The sequence below is a fragment of the Opisthocomus hoazin genome, chromosome 11 (assembly GCF_030867145.1).
Source record: "Opisthocomus hoazin isolate bOpiHoa1 chromosome 11, bOpiHoa1.hap1, whole genome shotgun sequence".
Lineage (NCBI taxonomy): Eukaryota > Metazoa > Chordata > Aves > Opisthocomiformes > Opisthocomidae > Opisthocomus > Opisthocomus hoazin.
The window spans coordinates 10,502,722-10,524,504 of record NC_134424.1 but is presented as its reverse complement, the minus strand read 5'-3'; the positions used below and the strand labels follow the sequence as shown (position 1 = coordinate 10,524,504).

Genomic DNA, 21,783 nt, shown 5'->3' with positions numbered 1-21,783 from the left:
TGCCTGCGACATCCACAGGGATCTGCCGCTTGTTCACTGCACACTTCCATGAACACCCACGCTGAGAGCACCCAGCCTTTGCTTTCTGGTCACCTGGGCTGTTCTCAGTAATAGGCAGATTGTCCCTTTTAGTTACCATGCCAGGTTTTCAGGAGGTTCCTCAGAGCTGCAACCGCCTCCTGCTACCCTGCGCCTGGCGAGCCTGCCTCCGGAAAGAAGCAGGGGTCCCCCAAACCATCCCTCCACAGACTTCCCTGGCTTAAAGGGTTGCTATGTGTCAAGGGTTAACCAAGAATTAGCTGGAGGTTAGCATGCACCCAAAATCTGGGGGGAAAATAACATAGTTTCTTTCTGCATCTCCTGGTGTGAGTACTACTTCAGTGAATACTGCACCTTTTCCACAGTGATACCTTCCTGGGCTGGAAAAACTTTTTTTGTGCCTTCTGCTGTAGCGAGTGTTAACAGCCATAAGTAGCCCCAACGATGCGGCTGTGAATGTCCACCATGTACAGAGACATCAGCGTGTATGTGTTAGCGCTGGCCTTGGTAGGGCCCTCGTTGAGTTCTGGCAGAAGCTACTCTGCTTTCTCATCCCCAATCACCGTCGATGTTCTTCTCAGGTTTTCCTTTACTTTAATGAATTCTGGTGCGTGGTCTTCCTCCTTCTCCTGCTCTTTCTCCAACTGTAAGAGAGAAGAGTCATCATTATGTGCGCATGCTAAAGGACAAAAGTGCATTAGCTACATTAAAATGATGGGCTTCGTTACTGCTGGATGTCCGCTTGTTATTGCCCAGTGCCAAATGAGCGTGTAGTGCACGTGTCAGTGCTCTCTTTTTTCAGACAATTACACCAGAACCACGACCACCCTGAGTCTCTTTTTCTGGCCCCCTGAAACTTTTTTTTTTTTCCTCCAGGAGGAACATCTCCAGCAGAAAAGCAGGGGAGCACTTCACACCTGGCATAGAGTAGGGGAGTGGGTTTTGAATCCTTCCCAGCAAGGCAGGCCTGTGAGCCTGGGAAAAGCTCTCTGCATTTGGTTTTTGTCTAAGGTGGGGGTAAGTTGTTGTACTGCCTTCTTTTTATATGCGAAGTATTTATGGATCTGTCCCTAAACCATCTTGTTTCATGTTCCTGGTTCTTCTCTGAATGCTGGGCTTTGATTTTCAAGTGGTCTTGGCTTGGCTGATATTATTGCAAGGGCGCTGTTTTGTCATTGATTAAACAAAGTAGTTTCATCCATTTGCAGTGCAAACACTGGCAAGTAGGACAGGGAATGACTTTCTTTTCAGCGGCAGCAAGCCGACTTGCTGCTTGCACTGGGTTGGGTAAGAGGGCTGGCGCAGAGAGCACGCGGGGCATGGCTGTGCTGCTGACAAGTGTCCACGCTGAATATTGCTCTCCCCAGGCATACTTTTGGCCAGAGTATGTGCCAGGAACTGCTCCCAAAGGCAGCTTGGGTGTGGCTGCAGCAGGGTTTGCACCTTCCAGCACTGCTGCACCCTCTCATCCCACACCTCAGGGTCCTGAGCACCCCTGTGCTGGGTGCTCCAACAGCCCCCATCCTACTTGGGGTGATTTGAACTGGAAAGTGCACCCAAAGGACACCGCATGGGACCCAGAGGAGACTCGGGGCCAGTGGTGCTTGGCGGGGGTCCTGGGCGAGGTGGTGTGAATGAGGTGAATCTCACTGTGAGGATGATGGCGCTGCAGCTGCATGGGGCTGCAGCAAGGACATGCTGTGGCTCCTGTTTTATGGAGGGGTGGCAACGCTATACCTGGGGTTGAGCCTCAGTCCACCAGCTGCCATGTGGTCTGTGCCTCGTGTGGGGTGGTTGGGATAACCCGGGGAAGACCGAAAACTCAGTTCTACCTGATCCAGCCTCTGGTGCCTCTTTAATAGCTCCTTTTCAAAAGGAGACTGCAATTTCTTTGCCTCTTCCTCTTCCTTCTTCTGTCTGATGAGCTGGCTTCTCCGTCGATGCTCAAGTACCCTCTGCAGCTCTGGCTTGCTCTGCACGCTCAAGCCTCTGTGGATGAAAAGCAGATAAATCAGGGCCAGAGTGCCTACACCCTGGAGTGTAATGACTGCCAGCACGGCAACCCCAAAACTCTTCCCGCTCCTAAATGGAAACATGTGAGACCTGGTCTACAGACCAGTCCTGGTCCACAAACCCATCCACAAAGCTTTGAGGGTGATACCGGGAACACCTTACTGCGGGACGGTGCCTTGGGCTGCCTGCCTTGGGTGGGCACGGTGTTCGCTGTCAGTGTCCGGGGCTTGTGGCGCTGGAAGTTTTGCTAATCCCATCACATTAAGGTGCTGCAGCTTTCTGGGTCGGGTATGGAAATGGGACCTTCCGCTGGCTCCTGCTGTTACTAATTATGTCAGTGACGGCTTCAGCAGTATTGAAGGCTTTTTAAATAATGACAATTTTTTTTCCACCAGCAGGGGTAGTCATTGATCTGCAGTAATTGTCCTGGCAGTTCCTTTCCTCCCTGTTGCATCCCAGCTTTGCTTCACAGCCGAGGGCTAGCGAGCCGCCCGTTGACATGGAGAGTTTGAGTCAAGAGGCCAAGATGAAATGTCCTTTTCTCCTGGAAGCCAGAGCGTTTGCCGATAGAGCAGGTGCCCGGCTCCCCTGCAGCCACCCCAAGCATCTCAGACAAAGTGGGGCTGCTCCAAGCCCTGTTCTGTGAGGAGTGGGATCACAGGAAAGGAGATGTAGCAAGGACAAGCAGGCAAGGCATAAATATCTGGTAAAGAGACAAAAGAAGTTCTCCATACAAATTTCAGAAATCTAACACTTTGAATATTGCCGTGCCTGAATTTGGACACGGAGATTTACCTCCTGCAGCTGACCCTGGCCACCTTCCCACCAGCTTCTGCACCCCCTAGAAGCATGGGAGTAGTTATGGATGTGTAGGGCTATGGGTGGATATGGAACAGGTCCGGATGTGCTCCTGTGTGGTCATGGGACGGTTCCTGCCCTTCCAGGATAGCGGTTTGACCAACTCATCTCCTCCATGCCGAAAGGAATCTGCTTTCGTAAAATCCATCAGCTTCCTGGCTTACATCACTAAAAGCAGTGACTCTCTGTCCTGCTGAGTCCTGGTCAGTGAGAGGCAAAAACTTGAATCTGCCGGGAAGTTGAACATTTGCTGAATTTTGGGAGACTTTATTGGAAATGCATAGAGTTTATTGTTACTGAAGAACAGATTACTAAGAAGTGGTTGAGACTGCATTTATGCAGGGGGCAATAATCTTCTGCAATAGCAGCTGGAATGTAAGTCATCTTGCAGGAAAATAAAGAACTGGAAGTTGTTGATGGAACTTGTATTTTTGAGGAGAAGGGGTTGACGACCTCCTAGCTGTCACACACAGGGAAGGAGTGGGGCCTGACTGCTTTCATGGGCTGGGTTTAACAGTTGTTTAAATCAATGGGCTGAGAGTATTTACAAGTCCCATTGTAAAATGTGGAGTGTTTGGTGTTCCTGTGGGTGAAGGTCTGCTTTGAGGTGAGTAGGGGATCACCCCATGTCTGTGCTAAGGGCTGTCCTAGGGCACAGCATGTGCTGTTAATACAAAGCTCATCCTCAGCACCGGTTGGTTTCTGCTGATGTCGTTTGAAACAGAGACATGGATTACTGAGCTTCCTTGGCATGGTGGCAGACACTGAGGTGGTACCTCACATGGGAAATGGAACTGGCAGGCAGGAGAGGGAAACAGTCTCCACATGCAGCGAACTTCTGCACTGTTGCAACATGGCTGGGGACCAGTGCTTGCATCCTTCCAGTGCCACATTTAACGATGCTTCCTGTTGTCATTTCTGTTTTTTGCTTTATGGTGGGACAAAGGTCATGGCAGCATCAGTGGAGGTAGCTGTCGCATTGGCCCCAGAGCTTTCTTGATGTTTTTTCAAGTCAGGAAGAACTCAGAAGTTGCAGAGATGCTTTTCCTAAGGCTTGAGAGAGAGAAAACCTGCCTTGGCTTGCTGGAGACACAGCTTGCAGTGTTGCCTGTGGATTTGTTACTAGTCTTTGATTTAATCAGCCTGTGTTGTTAGTACCCAGAGGTGTTGACTAAGATAAGAGTTTTTTTGCGTAAGCTGCTGATTTGAGTGGCTTCTCCCTGCTGCTTAAGGGGAAAAACTAACAGCAAAGCAGAAATAGGAGCAAATTGTAGATCCTTCTCTCTTACTTTCTCCCCTATTTCACCCTATAGTAACATGTAGCAGGAAGCAAAACTGGTGGATTCAAGAGTGACACGAAACTAGCAATGATGGATTGTTGTTTGCAGTAGGATTTGATTCACGTATTTGCTGAAAAATATTCGGGAGGCCAGAGCCGAAGAAGGTTTAAATTGATGCCTGAGATGTACAGGACTAAAATGAGAGCAGTCAGGAGATGCAGGATGGCTGCGAGGGGGCTGCCTCCTGCCAGCACCTGGTGGCACATGTGGATGTATCATGGTGGCAGGCACAGGACTCGAGTACAAAGGGACGATGCACAGTTTGCAGTCCAGCTCAGCCTGGTGCCGTGAGGTCTGTACCCTCTCCACCACCATTTGTCTCTGCTACCTCCCTTGCAGAAATTTCTTGATGCTTTGGTCCATCATGGTTAGACTGAAATAACATTCTGTGGGATCAAAGCAAGTGCTGGTGGGTGAGCTTTAAACTCAGCAGTATCACTAGGCAGGATATGGTCACTCTCAGACCAGACAGTTTTAAAAATATCTGGCTGGTATAGTTACCTCTGCCTCGGTGCTGGAGAATGGCCTGGGCATGGTCCCTGTAATTCTTCTGATTCTGTGAAAAGCAAATCAAACCCAAGCCCAGCCAGTGTCAGCATTGATTAATGCGTCCTGCTGGCAGGCTTGATTGTTTGCCGAATTAATCTATGTGTCTGGTTCTTGTAATGACTGTAGTACTTTGGAACGGAGGCTGTGCTCCTTTTAATTAGATGGTCAAAGTGCTATCATGTCAGAATATTTCAGGGTGTTCAGAAAATGTCAATATAAAGCTAGCAGATTTCTTGCTGTGCTAAGAAGGGTCTGAACTGAATATGCTTTTATTGCACAGTTGCCACACAGGAATGACGTGGTTATAGGTTCTCAGTCCCTGGTGTCATTATCCTGATGTTGTATCTGTATCCCCAAAGAGTTAAATTGGGGTGATGGAGTAGGAAATCAGGAATGTGATTTCTACCCTATCTTCACTTGTTTGATTTTTAGGGAGACAGTGATTAGCCTTTTCCTTGTGCAGAAGATCTCACACTGATGCTATCCCAGCTTTCAACAGCTTCATCCAGCCTGCAGCTCCTGCTGCCTCTGGATTGGCTTCAAAGCACACAGGAAAGCTGTGCATTGGTGGGGACCTGACAAGTCAGCGATGACGGCAGAAAAACCAGGACCAGGGAGAAAACGTGCGTGGGACACCGAGAAGGGGGCTTTAGGGACACTGTGCATCTTCCAGTGCTTGTGGATTGAGGTGGGTGGAAATAGCGAGCAGCTCCACAAGTGCTAGCTGATGCTTCAGGGTGGCAGAGCCGGGGGCTTTTCGTTCTGCTTTGGTTTTAAAAGAAATCATCACATTAGAGAAAAGAGGAAAGGGCCACAGCAAGTTTTACATGGTGTTTGTTTGCGCTGAAGGGATTTATTGTGCCCTTCCAACTCACAGACTGGCTCTGGCATTTGTGCCTCAGCTGCTGAGCTCCAGTGGCTCAGCACCTCTCAGACCACTCCAGCGGCGGGCTGCGACCTCCTCTTACCTTTTGTGGTTCATCAGCAGCTCTCTGTGCAGCTCCTGGTGGCTCTTCGAGGCTTTAACAGGATTTAGGAGCTTTTTAGGTTTGATGAGGTCTGGGTTTCCATCTATGTAGTCTGGGTGAGTCAGGATATTCCCACCGTCTGGTCGCTCCCGCTGTATTTCAGTGTACATCGATGCTGGAAGAAAAGAAAGGTGTTTGCATGAGAAGCCTCACCCTGCTGTGGTGTGGAACGCACTGGAACTCTCCTCCCCTGGGCAAGACCGAGGAGAAGAGATGGTGCCTGCCCCGGCTGCTCGACACCCGTGTCGGTATCAGCGTGCACGTGTCTCCATGTGCTGGTGTGGGTTTTTTAGAGGTTTTAAAAAATACTCCCTTTGCATTGTTGATGAGACACATATTAATTAGATCATTTAAATTACTTGCCAGCCACTCGCTTCAGTGACTGCAGCATTTAGTGCCAAGGATTAATTAATGCAAGATAGGTCTAACTAAATCTGGAAGCAGCCACGGATGTGGACTGTGCTGAGCTGCTGCTCTGGTTGTCCTGGCCGAGGCCATCGGTCTGTTAGCACAAGGGGATGCTCTGGGATTTGAGGGCCTTCTGAAACACAGGCCTGAGGAAGTGCTGCTGTATCTGAAACCTCTTGTCAAGGAAGGATTTTGCTGATATCTTACTGGCTTAATAATCAGGATTGAGCCCAACGCTGAGGAAAGCATAATTTGCCCATGCAGTATGCAATCGTGCTGTAATAATTTGTATGTTCTGGATGTAAGAACAAAAGCCCACTGTTTTGGAGGTGATGGCAGCCTGGATTTCAGGCAAACCACAGAGCATGTTCATTCTTGGTATTTTCCAAGTGCTCTACATTTTTCTTTTACAAAAAATCCTATACAAAGTGAGTGCAAAGCAAAAGTTAGAAGACAAACTGCATGCAGTGGGCTGTGTCTTTAAGTGCAGAGCACAGTGGGGCTGCCTGCAATTATTCAGTGTACGGTCTAATCAAGGGCTCAGAAAGAGCAATTTATTCCTGACTATTCACTTGAACAATTTGGAAGTTTACCAGTAAGAACAAAAAGTCCCAGGAAAAGGGTGTAGGCAGCTCCATGTCTCGTTATTACAGCATTTTTGGGGGCCTAGTGTGAAGTTAAATGGGTTGGTGGAGCAGCAAGGAAAACAGTTGTTCGGTAATGTTGCTTCTCTCTCTTACTGCAATCTCACGTATAAAAGGAATAAAACCCTTTTAACTGAGAAATCAATAAAAAAAGGCAAGAGAAAGCAGGCTAGGTCATTCTTTCATAGTCAGTAAGTATTTATCAAATGTAGAGTGGATTGCAATCAAACAGAATTGTGTAAGGAATAATACTTCTGAAGAAATGATTCAATATCAAACAACTTCTCATTGAATGTTGATGTGGCCAGTGCCCTACTGCTTTGGGAATAAAGAAAAACAAATCAGAGCCCATTACATGAGTGTAATTGGGGTGAAGAGTTTGGTACATATTTAAAGGGTGCTTGGAAGCTGGAACTAGTGATTTCTTGTATCAAATTATTTTCGTCTTGGATCATACATCGTTGCTGGCAGCAGGAAAGGTGGCATGGTTGGGTGGTTGATGGCAAATGCCAGGCTGACTCAAACCCCTGCGTCGCTGGACTCCACAGGCTGAAACTGGGGCCTCAGTGCTGCCTTCCAGAGAGATGCAGGGACTAAAGGACAGCCAAGAGTTAAGGCAGCACGAGATCATGGCTAATTTTTGTTAGATGAAAGCCAGGTTTGGATGAGAAAACATGTCAGATTTTCACTGAGGTAAAATTGCTTTGTTTTTTTTCTTCTTCTACTTCTTCCTTTTTTTGATCTTCTTTCACAGGGGAAGAGGCAGACAAAAGACAAGGAAGGAAAATACAAAGCAAAGGCTTCTTTTGGCAGGAATGAAATGGATGAGCTTTCATTTCAAGTGGCAAAGCAATGTCTTCAAACAAAAAAGTCTCTCCATGGAGTAACTTCAATAAAATGCCAGGTGTTTTTAGCAGAAACACATTTTTCGGACAGCCATACTAACAGACTAGCCTCAGTGAGACTGTGTTGTCCTGTCACCCTTTTCCCGCTGTTCCTGTGCTGTCATTTAGACCAGAGCTGCCCCCAGTGATAGAGATGCCTGCGCTTGCTTGTGTGCTGGGTACCAAATCCTGCCGCGCAGCAGGAGAAGGTCTGGGGCGTATCCAGCTTGGATTTGTCCATCTTAAATCCGCCTGTTGTGCTCTGCTAGGGGATAATGCAGCGAGCAGTGAGCATGGAAGGATTACACAGCCAACCAAGCCTGAAGGACCAACCTGGATGCTGTAAATGGCTGTAACTCTAGTGACTCTGGTGTTTTTTTTCTATACCAAGTAGCTCTTAGGCCCTGCCGCTAAGCTGCACGAGCTGTTGCAGCACTGGTGCAGCACTGTTACTAATGAAATACCGTTTTCCCCCTGCCTCCATGAGGTATGGGTTTCCTTTTGCAACTCAGGAGTGTGAGCCCCTTCTTCCCTACCTCCAAGACGCAGACCCTGGGAGATTTGCTTGGGACAGGCTGTCCCCACATCCACATCGGGCTAACGCCCAGCAGCATATGCTATTGACTGGTGTCATCCAGCCCTTCAGTGTGGTCTTGTGATGTTTACACCCCCATCCAAACACTGAGGATGATTGGGGAAGGGCCCCCCACCCCGCGCAGGGGGACCCTTTGCTTGTGCAGTGTTTTGGGGGAGCACTGAGGTGAGGTTTTGAATTGGCTAATATGGTTGTTTCCAGACTGCTGCGATCGAAAGTTGCATGGCTGAGGCTTGCAAAGAAGCAGCAATTTATCAACCTGTTTACTGAAGACAGATGAGGAACTTTTCCCAGAAACTAGTAGAAATGAAGAAAATACTGGGAAGGAAAGAGTGGGAGGAACTGAAACTGACTGGAAGCATTTCTGGCCAGGCGGCTGTTAAATCAGCATGCAAAAGTCCTCACAATGAGTGCAATTTGCCTGAACAATATTGCGGGGGCCAGGACACAGGAGGTAGCTCGGAGCTTGGTTTTTGCTGTGCTAGATGTGCCTAGGGGTGTGCAGACACTGACCTCGAGGGTTTGGCTTCCAGTGGATGCCCCTACTGCAGCCCTGGGGTACAAGCCCTGACCTTGTCCCTGACTGGGACTGGAAGAAGCCTTGAACCTCACTACAAGAATAGCACTTTAAACCTTCAGAAGACCTTAGTCTGGAACAATTCAAGGAATGTCTTCATTTGCGTTCAGCGGAAAAAGAAAAATGAGAATATAAAAATATTGCTGCGCCTGAAGCACAGCTTGGGGTTATGCTGGGAGTGAGCATGGGGCATACTTTCTCCTGCAGCTTGGCAGATAGGGACCCGGTGCAAAATGTTTCTCGTGGAGTAGATCTATCATCTTCAAGACCTGATGTAATTCATGTCTGTGCAAGGGGAGACAGACTGCTATCAGGCTGCTTTTTGTCATTATTTATAGCGCTGGAAGTATAAATCAAGCCAGGTCTCTGCAGTGGATTTACAGCAGGATGTCTGTTTTTGCATGATTCAGCTGTAGATCAATGAACAAGGCTCTGCTCTGGCACCTCCTTGGCCACCATCATAAATCAGCAAAAGGTGTTAGACATTTTTATATTGTTCTTGGCAAGTTATAAACAAAAAAATACGTGTGCATTTTAATACCCTCTGCTGTACTCAGAAAGACAGTGTGACCTTTTAAATAGATCTGCTTTGGAGTGTTGCTTACAAAAAGTAGCTGTGTTTGCTTTGACGTACTCAGTCTTTTGCGTGCTTTTAAATGTTTTCCCTTTCCTCATTTCTAGAAGCCTGAGGCTTTCTAGGAAAGGTATGTTTCCAAATGACTTTTCTGTAAATAAAAGCAAGACTGCCTGGATGAGGAGGCCAGGACTGGCAGATACTTGGACTTCACGTATGACATTATCTCCTCTCCCACCTGTAGCAGTGAAATGAGCTCCCAGTCTTGATCAGTTTTCTGGGAGACCCCACAGGGAATATTCAGCATGTTGGAGACGGCCCAGAGACTGACCACCCTACTGGCCCTGGGCATGGGATTGGCTGGAGGAGAAAAATGGCATTTTAATATCTTGTTCTGCTCTGGCCTAAAGCAAAGCCCAAATTCCTGCCCAGACCACCTGGAAATGCTTATAAATCCCTCATTTCTGGGGGATGAAATCATCAGTCTGCAATACTGGGGCAAAACATTTCCACTTCTGATTATGCTCAGCCCCAGTCCTTTGGGGAATGGGATATCAGGCAGTTTTGGTGCAACATGAAGTGCCGTTGAAATCCTGAGTGTTGCAAGTAATACATTAAATACACCCTACTATAAGTGTAAAATGTGGTCTACTGCTTGGGGTGCTGAGTGGCTTTTGTGCAGCCCAGTGCAAGGAGAAAGGTTTTAGCCTGCTCCTGGAGAGGAAGAAGAAGAGGAGGAGGAGGAGGACGGGCTCATGCCTAGAGACAGGCATTGGACACGGGGGCTCGGCCACAGCCGGAGCTGAGCTACCCTTCCCTTTGCTGCTGCTGCTTTTTAGTTTTCCCTCACTCGGAGGAGATGCCCTTCACAGAGCATTTATTTAGGATTAAGTGACTTGTCTCTCCGTGGTGGGCTGCCCTGTGAGCCCCTCTGCACCGGGACTGTGCGCTGTGTGCTGCTTCCCGCGCTGCCGCTGGCAGCCTGCTTCACCGTCCTGTCGGGATGGAAATAATCCCCAGGAATGTTAAGGGGATTAACGGCCCTGGGAAGGGCAGGTAACCCGAGGGGTGCAGCTCTGCTCACGGCTGCCTGCATGGCTCCAGCCGTTCTTCACAAGGGGAAAGACATAAGAGGTTGGAAAGAAAATGAATCCACAGCTGTTGGGTTTGGAAAGCTGTAGGGTGGAGGTCTGGGCTCCTACCCAGCACCCCTCGACCTGCGACCGCATAGGAGAACAGAAGGTGCAGCAGGACACCAGCGTTTTGCAGGTTTTCATGTGAAATGCCTCCTCCCCTTGTCTTGCCAAGCTCTCCTTGATGTCCTGCCCCTCTGCAACCCACTCACCCTGCTCCTGTGCATCCCTCAGCCCATTTCCGAGCCAGCTGCAAACCAAGTTTCCCTTCTTTCAGTGCCATAGGCAGCTCTGCTCCGCTCCGCAGCATGCCCTGCCCCGTGCAACGATGCCCTGTCAGTTCTCAGCATGCTTAACTCGCAAAGCTGTTGATGCTGTCTCCTGCAGCACAGGTCAGTGTTTAGCTAGTTGAAATCTATAAGGCAAACATCATTTAAAGTCTTTTATTTCTGCTGTCTGTGTCATTTGAGAACTGATTTACCAACTAAAGCATCTCAGGAGAGGTTTGTCAATAGGGGCAGATGATGACCAAAGTGTTTTTTCTAAAAACACTGGATGGGCAACCCTTTCTGTGCAGAGGATGGGCCTCTCTGAAATGCCATCCACGTAAAAACAGGCAGAAGGTGTTGTTCTGTGAATGGAATCCAAGCTCAGAGGGTGTTGCCATTTGTGTTTCTGTAAAACCCTGTTACCTGGTAGAAGGGATGAGACTGGGCAAAACCCTCAGGATGCCCAGGGTCAGAGCCCTGGGTCTGGGTTTGTAAAACCACTGACCCAAGGGACCATTTCCTGGGCAGAAATGATCACTTAAAACTGTGGCTACGGGGAAGACCCTCTGGTTTTCTGGATGCCTGGGATTTATTAATGAATGCCTCTTCTTTAAAAACCGACATTAACGAAGGGCTGCTGAAAAAAGCTGGTCATACACATCCCACAGGTAAGGAGACTCCAAACCCAACACACTAAATTCGGGGCAGCAGCGTTAGTTTAAAGCTGTTTACACAAGTAACCTGAGCCTGGGAAATAATGTGAGTTTCTGACACATTTAACTGCAGTCATGTGGGGAACTTTCCCTTTTCTGGGCTATGGCCCCTGATGGCCTCTGCTCCCTGGGAATCCCTCCTTTCCCTAGGATGAGGACACCAGCCCTCACACCCCTCCGCCTCAGGAAGGCTGAGGGGTGTGAGCCTGTCCTCACACCCTGAGAGGGTTTGCACGTGCAGGTGGAGCTGCATGGGATCTTTAGACTTGCCTCTGTTCCTTTTAAGCACCGGTACATCCACGCTTCTACCTGTTAACCAGAAGGTTTTTTTTTTTTCATTTTAGAGCATGAACTTTCAATCAATGCATTTCCACTGTCAGAGGTGGAGCTGGAGTTTGGCCCCACAGCTTTTGCCGTGAGAGCAGAACGGCAGAAAAGGTCATGCTGTATGCGAAGTCCTACAAAGAATGAAGTTGAAAGTTTGCCTTTTGTTTTGGATTCTTGAATTCATGGCATTTGCTAATTTGCATGGTTTTCCTAATGTTAGTTAATTGTATTTTAGAAACAGAATAGCTGGGTTTGGTGTCTTGGGGCAGGAGCCCCAAAGCCTTGTGCAGCGAGAGCAGCTTTCAGGTGTGCAACTGCGTAGCAGAGGATCTGCTGCCCAGAGGACAAGTGGTTTGACGTCAAAGACGTGAGCTTGCTTTTGGAAGCCACTTTCTGCATGGCCGGTATCTTCAGGGCAGAGCGAGTCACCCGGGTGCCAGCTTTGGTGGGTCAGATATGGGTGCTGCCCTGCGGGGAGTCTCGCAGTGCCTGGAAGCCCTTTGGCGGGCGAGTACCCACAGCTGAGCCTGCAAAATGCACCTTAATGCCCAACTAATCCGCGTGTCGCGGTTACGCAGCCAAGCCCTCAACAAAATACCGGTCATTCCTTCTCGTTAACTTAATGACTGCTGTGGCTTACTGCCCTGGTGATGGATGATGATGATGTTAATAATAATAATGATGATGATGATGATAATAGTAATAATAATATGGCAAGCCCAAAGACTGGCAGATGCTAATCATTGCCCTCCTTGGGTGAGATGGCACCAGCTCCCATCCTCACTGTGATTTTCCTCTCCTCTGGTTCCTGCCGTGCCGGCAGCTCAGGAGCGTCTCATACTGATGGACCTGGCACGCTCGCCCGTGCTTGTCACCAGGCGACCATATCACCGATAAATGATACGCGTGCTCCGGAGAGGAGGCAGAGAGCTTTTGTCTGCTTTTAATCTATAGTTTTAAATAATTAAGCAAGGCAAATTCTGGTATTTATAATGCAATAGGGTGAACGTAACTCGATGTGGCTGTCGTGGAAAGCAGTTCTCAGCTATCGGGTGGCTGCCGCGGGGCAGCAGCACGCACTCCCCGGGTCCCCTCGCCTTCGCTCAGCCCTGACGCTCAGGAAAAAACCCCATGAGGTCATGGGATTGGAAAGGGAAATAAAAATGTAATGGAAATGTAAAATGGGGCAGGGGGACACAGCTCTGCAGCTCCTGGCACCGCTGCCACATGCCACCACTGTTCCTGCCTCTCTGCTGGGTACATGCTGGGGATGGGACTGCTGCCAGTATAGCCAGTGCTCCCCACCATTACAGCCCATGCTGCTCACCCGTACCGCCTGAGCTCCCCACCAGTACAGCTGGTGTTCTCCCACCATTATAGCCAGTCTCCCCCATCCAGCCAGTGCCACCAGTCCTGTCCACCCCTGCCGAGCACCGTGCCAGCGCTGCAGCCTGCAGGGCTGGGGTCCCCCATTTACACCAGTGCTGCACCCGCCTAAAGGGGCACAGCCCGGGCTGCTCACACGCCACCAGCTGCAATCTCCCCCAAGTGTGAAGGACCCTGGGTGCCACCACTGTCACCCACTGTCACCTGCTGAGCTTTGCACTCATGCACTCGTGTTCAGAAGAGCAAAATCCTGGCAGGTTTGGGGCTAGCTGGGCTGTCTGGTGTGTGAAAGTTACCAGTACCCTATTTTGTGTTGGCTAATGCTGGAAGTGCTTGTAGAGTCAGGCAGCAGCAAGTTCCCCTCTACCTGCAGGCAGGCAGGATTAGGTGTGCAATTTCATTTAATTACCTTGGACTGTGATAAGCAAAGATAACAAGGCTGGGATCCCACTCTTAGCAATCACCAAGGGACTTCAGCCCCGTACCTTTTGCAAGCGGCATGTGGAGCGGCTTGTTTGGTTTGGTTAAGCAGCGACAGACGCTTTACAGTCTTTCTCGATAATTGCAAACTTACTTTTAACATCTTGTCAAATATTTGCTCTGTGCATTTGCTTGCCTATGATAGAGACGCACATCAATCATTAATGAATGTTTTAAGGTAGCGCAAAGGTATTTTGTTGAATACAGAGAAAATTGTCCCGCATTGACTTGCAGGGATTGTATTAGCGAGTGCCCCCTGTCCAGCCCAACGCCTCTCCAAGAAGAAGGTTTGAAGCGCAGCATGGGTTTGCTTGGGGAATTTCTTGTAGGATATGGGTCTGTTCTGAAAGGCAGAAGCAGAAGGGCAGCTTCTCAACCAGCTAATGAAGTATTAAAGTAACATGATATCTCAAACAAAATTTAAAACAGGGTCCAAAGTCACCTGTGTGTAAACAGGTATGCAGTGCATGCTAATCCCCCAGGGGCTCAGCAGCCCATCCCTGCAGGGGGAACCCGGCAGAGACGCGGGGTCCCCCCGGGGTGGCTCAGTGGTCCCTGCGCTTACCTGATTTCTGCAGCGTGGTCCTGGGGAGCACAGGCTGCCCTGCGCCCCACGACATGGTGCTGTGGGGGCTGAGGCTGCTGCTCCTGCCCGGCTGCGCTCGCGCCTGCATGATGTTTTGGCTGGGTCCGACGAATCTGCCCGGCTCCTGCCGGGTCTCTCCGGCGGGAGCGGGGACGGAGGGTCACGTGGAGGTGGCCGCTGCACCGGTGCTCCCTCCCCGACGCTCTCGTCACCCCACAGGGACCCCACTGAGAGCTGGATCTCCGCCGGCAGCAGCCGGTGGCCTTGCCCGCTCCTCAGTGCTGGCCCCAAAGGTCTCTCTGCTGCCCCCAAAACTTGCTGCCTTTGCTCTTCGTTGCCAGACGATGTTTTCCCAGGACGGAGGAACAAGCTAATTGTTTTTTCCCCCCAAAGCAAACAGCTCCGTGCATGCCCAGGTGCCCAAGCAGCCCACTCAGCACGGCCGCTGCTGCCAGTGGAGAGGTCGCGTCCCTGCTCCACGGAGGACGATTTCTCCTAAGTGTGCCTTAACCATGCTCCTGGAGAAATCAGATCGCCCCAGAGGAAGCTGCACGCCCACTCTCTTTAGCAACCACTGCAACAGCCAAGCCCGGCACCAGGGCAACCGCTCGAGTTATCGTGATTATTCCCCGGCGTGTTGCAACACCCCGTTATCTACCAACTGCTGCACAGTCCCAGGGGAGCAGCTGCTTCACCCCATGGGTAAGGGCTGCAGGAGGGAGAAGCAGTCCCTGCACCGGGGCCATGGGCATCCTGGTGGCACCAGGGCTGTGTGATGCCACTGCATCGCTGCCCTGGGCTCCCACTGCCCTGGGTCTCATCCTGCTGAGATGCAGCCCCTGCCTGGATTGAGCCTCTTGTCCCCATTTTTGCTGTGGTCGAGGTACCTGAATTGCCACGGCCTGGGAAACCAGAGGCTGCAAAGCTGAGGGAGGAGAAGGAGTTAAACCACTCCAGCAGCTCCTTTGGCTCTTAGGTGGATGCTGTGGTCTGGCTCTGCCCGGGCCGCCCCATGCCAGCCTGCAGATGACCAGTGTTTTGGTCCCAGGAGATGAGCAGGGATAGAGCAAAACCATTTCCCCCCAGAGGGAAGGGGATAAGGGAAGCTGGGGGGCACCACAACCACAGTGCAGGTACCAGCCACATCCCTGTGCCCCTGCACCCATGGGTGCACGCACTGGCACAGCCACGTCCTGGTCTGATGATCCCGTCCCCGTGAACGACTGCAGAAAGGGGCCAGGCTGCTGTGGGCACGGGCATGGTTATTCACTTCTATTCACCTCTCCACATTTCACTCCTCTCCACATCCCAGCATTGTATCCCCCAGCCCGGCCGTGTTTCCCAGCCAAGGGCTCAGCAGTGCCGGGTGTGCGCAGAAGCCCCAGCCTCTCCCAGCTTGCTGGGCAAATCCCTCCGTGGGGCAGCGCCGGCTGCCACACTCACCCGAGCCGTGGCTCCCAGGCTTCCTGCTTCCGCTCGGACACTTGGGCTGAAGGGAATATTCTTTCTGGAAGAAAAGAGAGAGAAATGGGAAAGGACCACACAGGTACTCTGTTACAGGAGATGAAACATAGGAGGAGTTGCCGGTCATTTGCTACTCTTGTTGAAAGGTTATTAATTTTGTTTATTTTTACCTTCTGACCAGGAGCGGTTAAATTTAACTGATGTGGAGCATCAAGTGCAGGAGATGAGAGCAGGCTGGTCTACATTCCCTTGTGTATGGTATGTGCACACGGGTGCTTGTGTGCGTGGTCAGCCCAGCCCAACCAGCCGTGGGTTAGACACGGGCAGGGTGCTGAAAGTCCTGTTCAGCTTTTGCCCCTAGAGCAAGGCTGTGGCAGAGGAGAGGGCTTTAAGTGGGGAGGCTGTGCAGTTTGTCGGCTCAAACTGCAACCTGCTTCGCAGCCCACGTGTGCCCCGTGAGCTTTTTGTGGCCGTGCAGATTCTTCTCACATCACCCATTGCCCCATAGCCCGGCTGCTCATTACATGCTGCAAAAAACCATTTGGCTCAATTTCAACTGAAAAAAACATGGATGCGCCTCTGCACTACTACTCTTGGGATGCCTTTGAACAGGCTAAAGCTCTGCACCTAGTGTTGAGCTTCGGGTCTGTGAGTTCACTGGAGATGTGTCAAAGGGGGAAAAGAGCATCAATTTAAACCCACTTTGAGGTTCTGAGTAAGGGTGGTTATGGCTGGTAATGCGGGAGTGGAAAAGGGCTGTGATCCATCAGCACCTGCTTTCAACTGAGTAAAAAAAAATTCGGAAAAGGCAAGCTAAATTTTCTGGACGTATTTGTGTCTGATACGCCCTGGTGCCTTGCACAACAATTCTTTTTGCTATCTAAATTAGTAAGTGATCTTGCCCTGTGCTTCTGAGTCTTTGGGCTTAAGAGAAAGCCTTTGTATTCCCCCATAGCTCCCTGAAGGTTACTGTGTGAAGGCGGTTGATTGCTTGGAGGTATTTATCTGGAGTGGCTCCTGCAGACAAGGAGTTGCGTCATTCACCAGCTGCCCCCGTGTTTCTTATGAAGTGGCTTCGTGTCCCAGGAGAAGGCGACACGGGGAGCTCAGCCCAGCACCACTCCTTGCGTCTCCTGTGCCCTGTGTTGCTGTGAATGCTGCGGGGGTTTTGCAGGCGGGGTTCTTGCTGGGAGGTGTCACCCCCAGAGCAGCGAGCCCAGGGGAGTCCCCATGCCAGGAGCTGGCAGAAGAGCTGGGTGGCTCCGGCATGGCTCTTTGGCTTGTGTGGTCACAGAGGGCTCATTTCTTGGGACTTTGACTCTGCCCTGCTGAGGGAGTGATGTGGTCTTTTCATTCAATGTGCACATAAAGAGAAAATAACGCTGTGCTGAATGCGTGCCCGGGGCATCACAGATGGGTGGCTGTACAGGTAATTGAGGAGCGCTGGGAAGGGGAAGATGGCACTGGGGGAGCCCACAGCTGGGTCCTTGTTACTGGGGCTGTACATTAGATTGACTTCTGGCTGCTGAGTTACTTTGCTAGCGATGTTGGCTGCTGGCTCTCCTTTCTCTAGCCAATTGCTGCGGCACCAGGATCTTTCCTGTGCAAACATGTCTCCTGTGTATTAAAAAGCCTCAGACACGTCAAGGAGTACCCAGCACGGCATTTCCGTGGTTGTGTAATGCAGCCAGCCTGACATGAGTGCAATGACAGTGAGATAACGCTGCTGCCGAGACAGGCTTGCTGTCCGCCCGGCCGCAGCGCCGAGCAGCCTCTACGCAAGCTGTGAATTACAGAGCCGACAGCTCTGCCTGGCCCTGCCTGTATCTTTGTTAGATCTCCACTCTCAGCACGGGTTGGGAGTGCAGCGTCACTGCCAGTCGTGCCTGGGCTCCAGATCTGCTGACAAAATTCTGGCCCCGCTGAAGTCACTGGGGACTTGAAGGCAGGCAGCGTTTCACCTCCCACTGCAGGGAGGCCTTGGAGGCTGGTTAAACATTTCCTCCACTGAGTTAATGCTGGACATTGGCTGAGGAGCTGCCTGCGATGGTGGGGACCCGACTTGGCAGCCCAGCCCTCCGTCCTGCTCTGTGTGTCCTGGCCTCCAACACAACCTTCATGCAATCCTGCTATAACCTAAGAGCTTGTGCTTAGTTGGTGACCTTGGCGGTGGCAAAGCCAAGGGCAGGGGACGTGTAGGCTGGTCAGAGCTCTGCCTGGTCCCCGATACCCTGTCACCTCTGTGGCACGGGGTGGCTGGAAACACAGTCCTGCTAATTGCCACTCGAGCCATTAACGCGTTTGCAGAGCAGGACGGCTTCCTGCACACAGCTCACAGAGGGAAGTTAATGATTGCCCAGATGATAGAGACTTTTGCTTGCTCCTCATGGGACAAAGCAGGGGACAGAACTCTGAGGGGGTTAAATGCAACAAAGAAATGTAAGGTATAAATAGGAAGTAGTCTCATGTTGTACTTCTGCTGTTCTGTGTTACTCCCAAACATCCTGGGCATCATTATATCCCAGCAGGACCGTTCCTGGGCCTGACTGCGATGCACAGCAAAGAGCTCCTGCAGCAAATATCTGGAGGCAGTTTGGCAGGTGTAGGCTGCTTTGAACCACCAGCTCTAAGCAAGTATCCTCCTCCATGGCTCCCCGCTCGGCGAGTGCAATGCTCCTACCGCAGCTTGAAGCCAGCCTCCCTGTATAAACCATTAATCAGCGGTACTTGTCCTACACGTGGGTACTCTAATATTCACTTGCAGCAAAATTGCTAGCTGGTAATTTTGGACCATGTTTGTGCTCTGATGAAAGTGGTTAGGGAAAGGAGCCATCAGTGTGGTCAGAACGTGAGCCACGCAAAGGGTGAGGAGGATGGCTTCAGGCAGGTTCAGATCAATACAGGTGCCATTAAGGTGCAGTGTTGTAATGTCTCTATTGCACTACAGCCAAAGCCTGAGCTAATAAATTAGGCAAGAAATTGCTGCAGTCACATCACGGTGATCAAGAGGTATTAAAGCAGGTGAAATGCCACCCAGGCTGAGAGCTGATGTGACTTTCCAGCAGACGTGGTTTTGGGAAGGAGGCACCTTTAGCAGGGCTGGAAGGTGCCCAACCTATTTGGGAGTAGATGGGCTCAGAGAAAGGTGCTTTGCCAATAAGTTGCTGTAGCAGTTGCTCACATTGCTGTTTAGCGAATGAGTCTATCCATTGATTAAAATAGTCTTATTTCTTAACCCAGAGGCTTTGAAAGGAGTTGTCACAACCTGAAACAAGGCATTGATGGTTGGCAGATCGAAGCCAGCAGTTCTGTGTGTGATGAAGCCACAAAATATGCGATTTAGAGGTTAGCCAAATTGTACTCGCCCACTACTTTCGATTAGCCCCAAATACCCTCTTGCTGCTCCTGGTGCTCTGTATGAAAATGTGTCTTACATGCACCTGGATCCTGAGATACCATCTAGTCTGTTGCCTATATCTCATGTGTTATTGCTGAATTCTGGTCTATCTGTGCTCATTTCCAGCAGCTGGGACTGATCCAGAGACCTCAGTGAAATCATCCTCTGGAAGAAACTTTTGAGGATTAGTAAGACTTTTTCCCATCTGTGATGTAAATGCACAAAAATCTGTCAGCTCGATTGTTTTGCTGCGAAATCTTGCCATGTGAGGTGTGGAGGCTGATTTGATTCAGCAAGCTGGTGCACATGTTTGCCGAGATGGCACCATTTTCTTGCTGAGGAGAAACACAGAGTAAATCAGCAGCATGCCCCAATGCCTGATAGCGCTGCTCATTCCCCGCTGGCCTTGGCCGGAGGAAGTGCTGCAGTTTGGATGAATTTCCAAAATTTTCTGAGGGCTAGAAAAGACGGTATAACAACACCCTCCCTCCAGAGCTGGCAGACTGGGCTGTGCCTTCCCAGTGGCGGTCACCACGTAGCTGGCTATCGGGTCTGCTACTGAGGGTTCCTCTCTCTTGCTGGGGAAGAGCGATGCTGGGTTTGGAAGGGTTACTTCCCGACAGGGATCTTGACTGTGCACATTCCATTTCTGCTCCCAGCTTGTTATAGGACACTGTTATTTTGGCAGGTTTTGCAATTGGGACTGGCAGGCACCCAGGAGTCAGTGTCCAGGCACACCCCGACACTCCTGAGCCAGCAGCTATGAAATCTGCTGCCACGGCGCTGCCCTTGTCGCAGGAAGGGGTCTCAGCAGGGTCTCTGAACCCCCACAGCATCCAGTGCCTGCTCCAGCCCAGCCCCATCGCTGCCTGTCCTGGGCTGCCCGCCCCTCTGCCGCCCTTGTCCAGCCGTGCACACACACCTGCCCCGGGGTGAGCAGGTTTTTCAAGTGGAGCTGTGGGCTTGTATTACTCTTGGTCCCTGGCCACAACCGTAGCTGATTTCGCTATCGTATTGCAAAGGACTCTTAAGAAATATCAAGTTATGGGTGTAACATTTCATTACCGGTCTTTTGACCTCTGCAAGTCTGCAGCCTTTCTTGGGCTAAGGCGGAGCTGAGGATGGATGCTTGTGGCCACTCTCGTGAGGGCGACCCGCAATCGGAGATTTTTTGACAACAGCTATTTGTAAATTTAGGCTTGCAGAAGGAGGCTGGGCTCTCAGTCTGGGTTCAGGGCCAGACTCACGTTACCGCAGCTCCCGTGCTGCTCTCAGGGAGCACCAGCCAGGTGGCCACTTTGCTGTCTAGTCAAGTGGAAAATTGCAAATGCTTTCGATAGTGCTTAGTGTTATTTTATTCATAAAGAAACACAATTTGACACAGAAGAGCGCTGCGCTGACCTCTGCCTGTCTTTGTCACCAATGCCACTCTCCTCCCAAATCCTCATGGCAGCGCTGGCCCCAGAAGGCACGCACAGCCCTCCTGCAGCCATGAAAGCTGGCAAAGCAAGTCCGATTTCACAGACTGTCCAGAATAAAGTGCAAAAAAAGCTAAAGCAGAGCAGCAGCAGCATGGGGAGGGGATCTTGTTGGAGCCGCCAGCCCTGGGGCAGGGACCCTCGCCGAACTCCCTGCTGAAGCCGAGCAAATGATGCTCCCCGGCTGCACGGGGCCCCGCAGCGCACCAGAGCTTTGCGGAAAACTTCCTACAGATTAATGAGAGCAATCAGTGACAGGGCTCAGCCTTGCGGCAACCGTTGCACAAAATGAGATTTGTCAGCCGTTCAAGCTGACCGTGAAGCCCAACATCCCACAGCAAAGGGCACAGGGAGGCTCTCGGCAGCTCCCCAGCACAAACTGGAGCAGCGCATCCATCCATCGGCGTGGTGCCGATGGATCTGCTGTTCTCCCTTGGTCCTAAGGAAATCCTTGCCCGCAGTTCAGTGCTTTTTAGTCTGGTCCCCTGCAATGCGCAGAACACGTAACACTGCTGCGTGCCAGGACAAAGCCAAATTCTTGCCCTGCTGTCTGTTGGCAATACCTGCATCGCCCACCTCAATGTCGTTAGCAGTGGTTATGCTGTTGCTATGGATAAACAATTTTTTACCTGTATCAGGAGCGCATTTTTGCCCTGTGCTGGAGGTGTGGTACCACTGATGATAGTGTGTATCACCGTTTCTGGGGATGCTGCTGGCTGCACGGGAAGAGCATCAGTCACTGGCACAAAAGGGCTCCAGCTTTTTTGAGGTGAACTGCTGTCATGCTGCAGAGGGGCCATTAAGACACTCTAAATTGCCTTGAAGAATGGCATTTTGCAAAAACGGAGGCTTACGCCACATGAATAACAGGGACAATATTTATTTCTGGCACTGTGTCGTGCCATCCAAGAGCCACAGGGCTGCAGCGGCATCGTTACTCCGTTTCACAGCTAGGGACTTTATGTCAGGGGCCGGGGATAGTGCTGCCATCGGAAACCTGCTCTGCTGACACCACCTTGTTGTGCTCTTTACTTGGCTAAA

The 21,783-nt window shown here is 50.7% G+C and overlaps 1 protein-coding gene across 2 annotated transcripts in view; it reads right to left on the bottom strand.

The window, feature by feature from the left end:
- Positions 1 to 575: 575 nt before the first annotated feature.
- The window catches only part of FAM107A (family with sequence similarity 107 member A), a 28,319-nt gene continuing 7,111 nt past the window's right edge, over positions 576 to 21,783 (bottom strand). Inside the window, exons 2-5 of one of the 2 annotated variants that reach the window (XM_075432840.1) lie at positions 15,847 to 15,910; positions 5,768 to 5,942; positions 1,872 to 2,028; positions 576 to 683 (exon numbers count right to left, since the gene is read on the bottom strand). In XM_075432840.1, coding sequence (XP_075288955.1) covers positions 576 to 683; positions 1,872 to 2,028; positions 5,768 to 5,942; positions 15,847 to 15,910 — 504 coding nt within the window. Of the gene's footprint in view, positions 684 to 1,871; positions 2,029 to 5,767; positions 5,943 to 14,382; positions 14,968 to 15,846; positions 15,911 to 21,783 lie in introns of those variants that run through there. The other variant, XM_009936630.2, reaches the window with a different exon arrangement.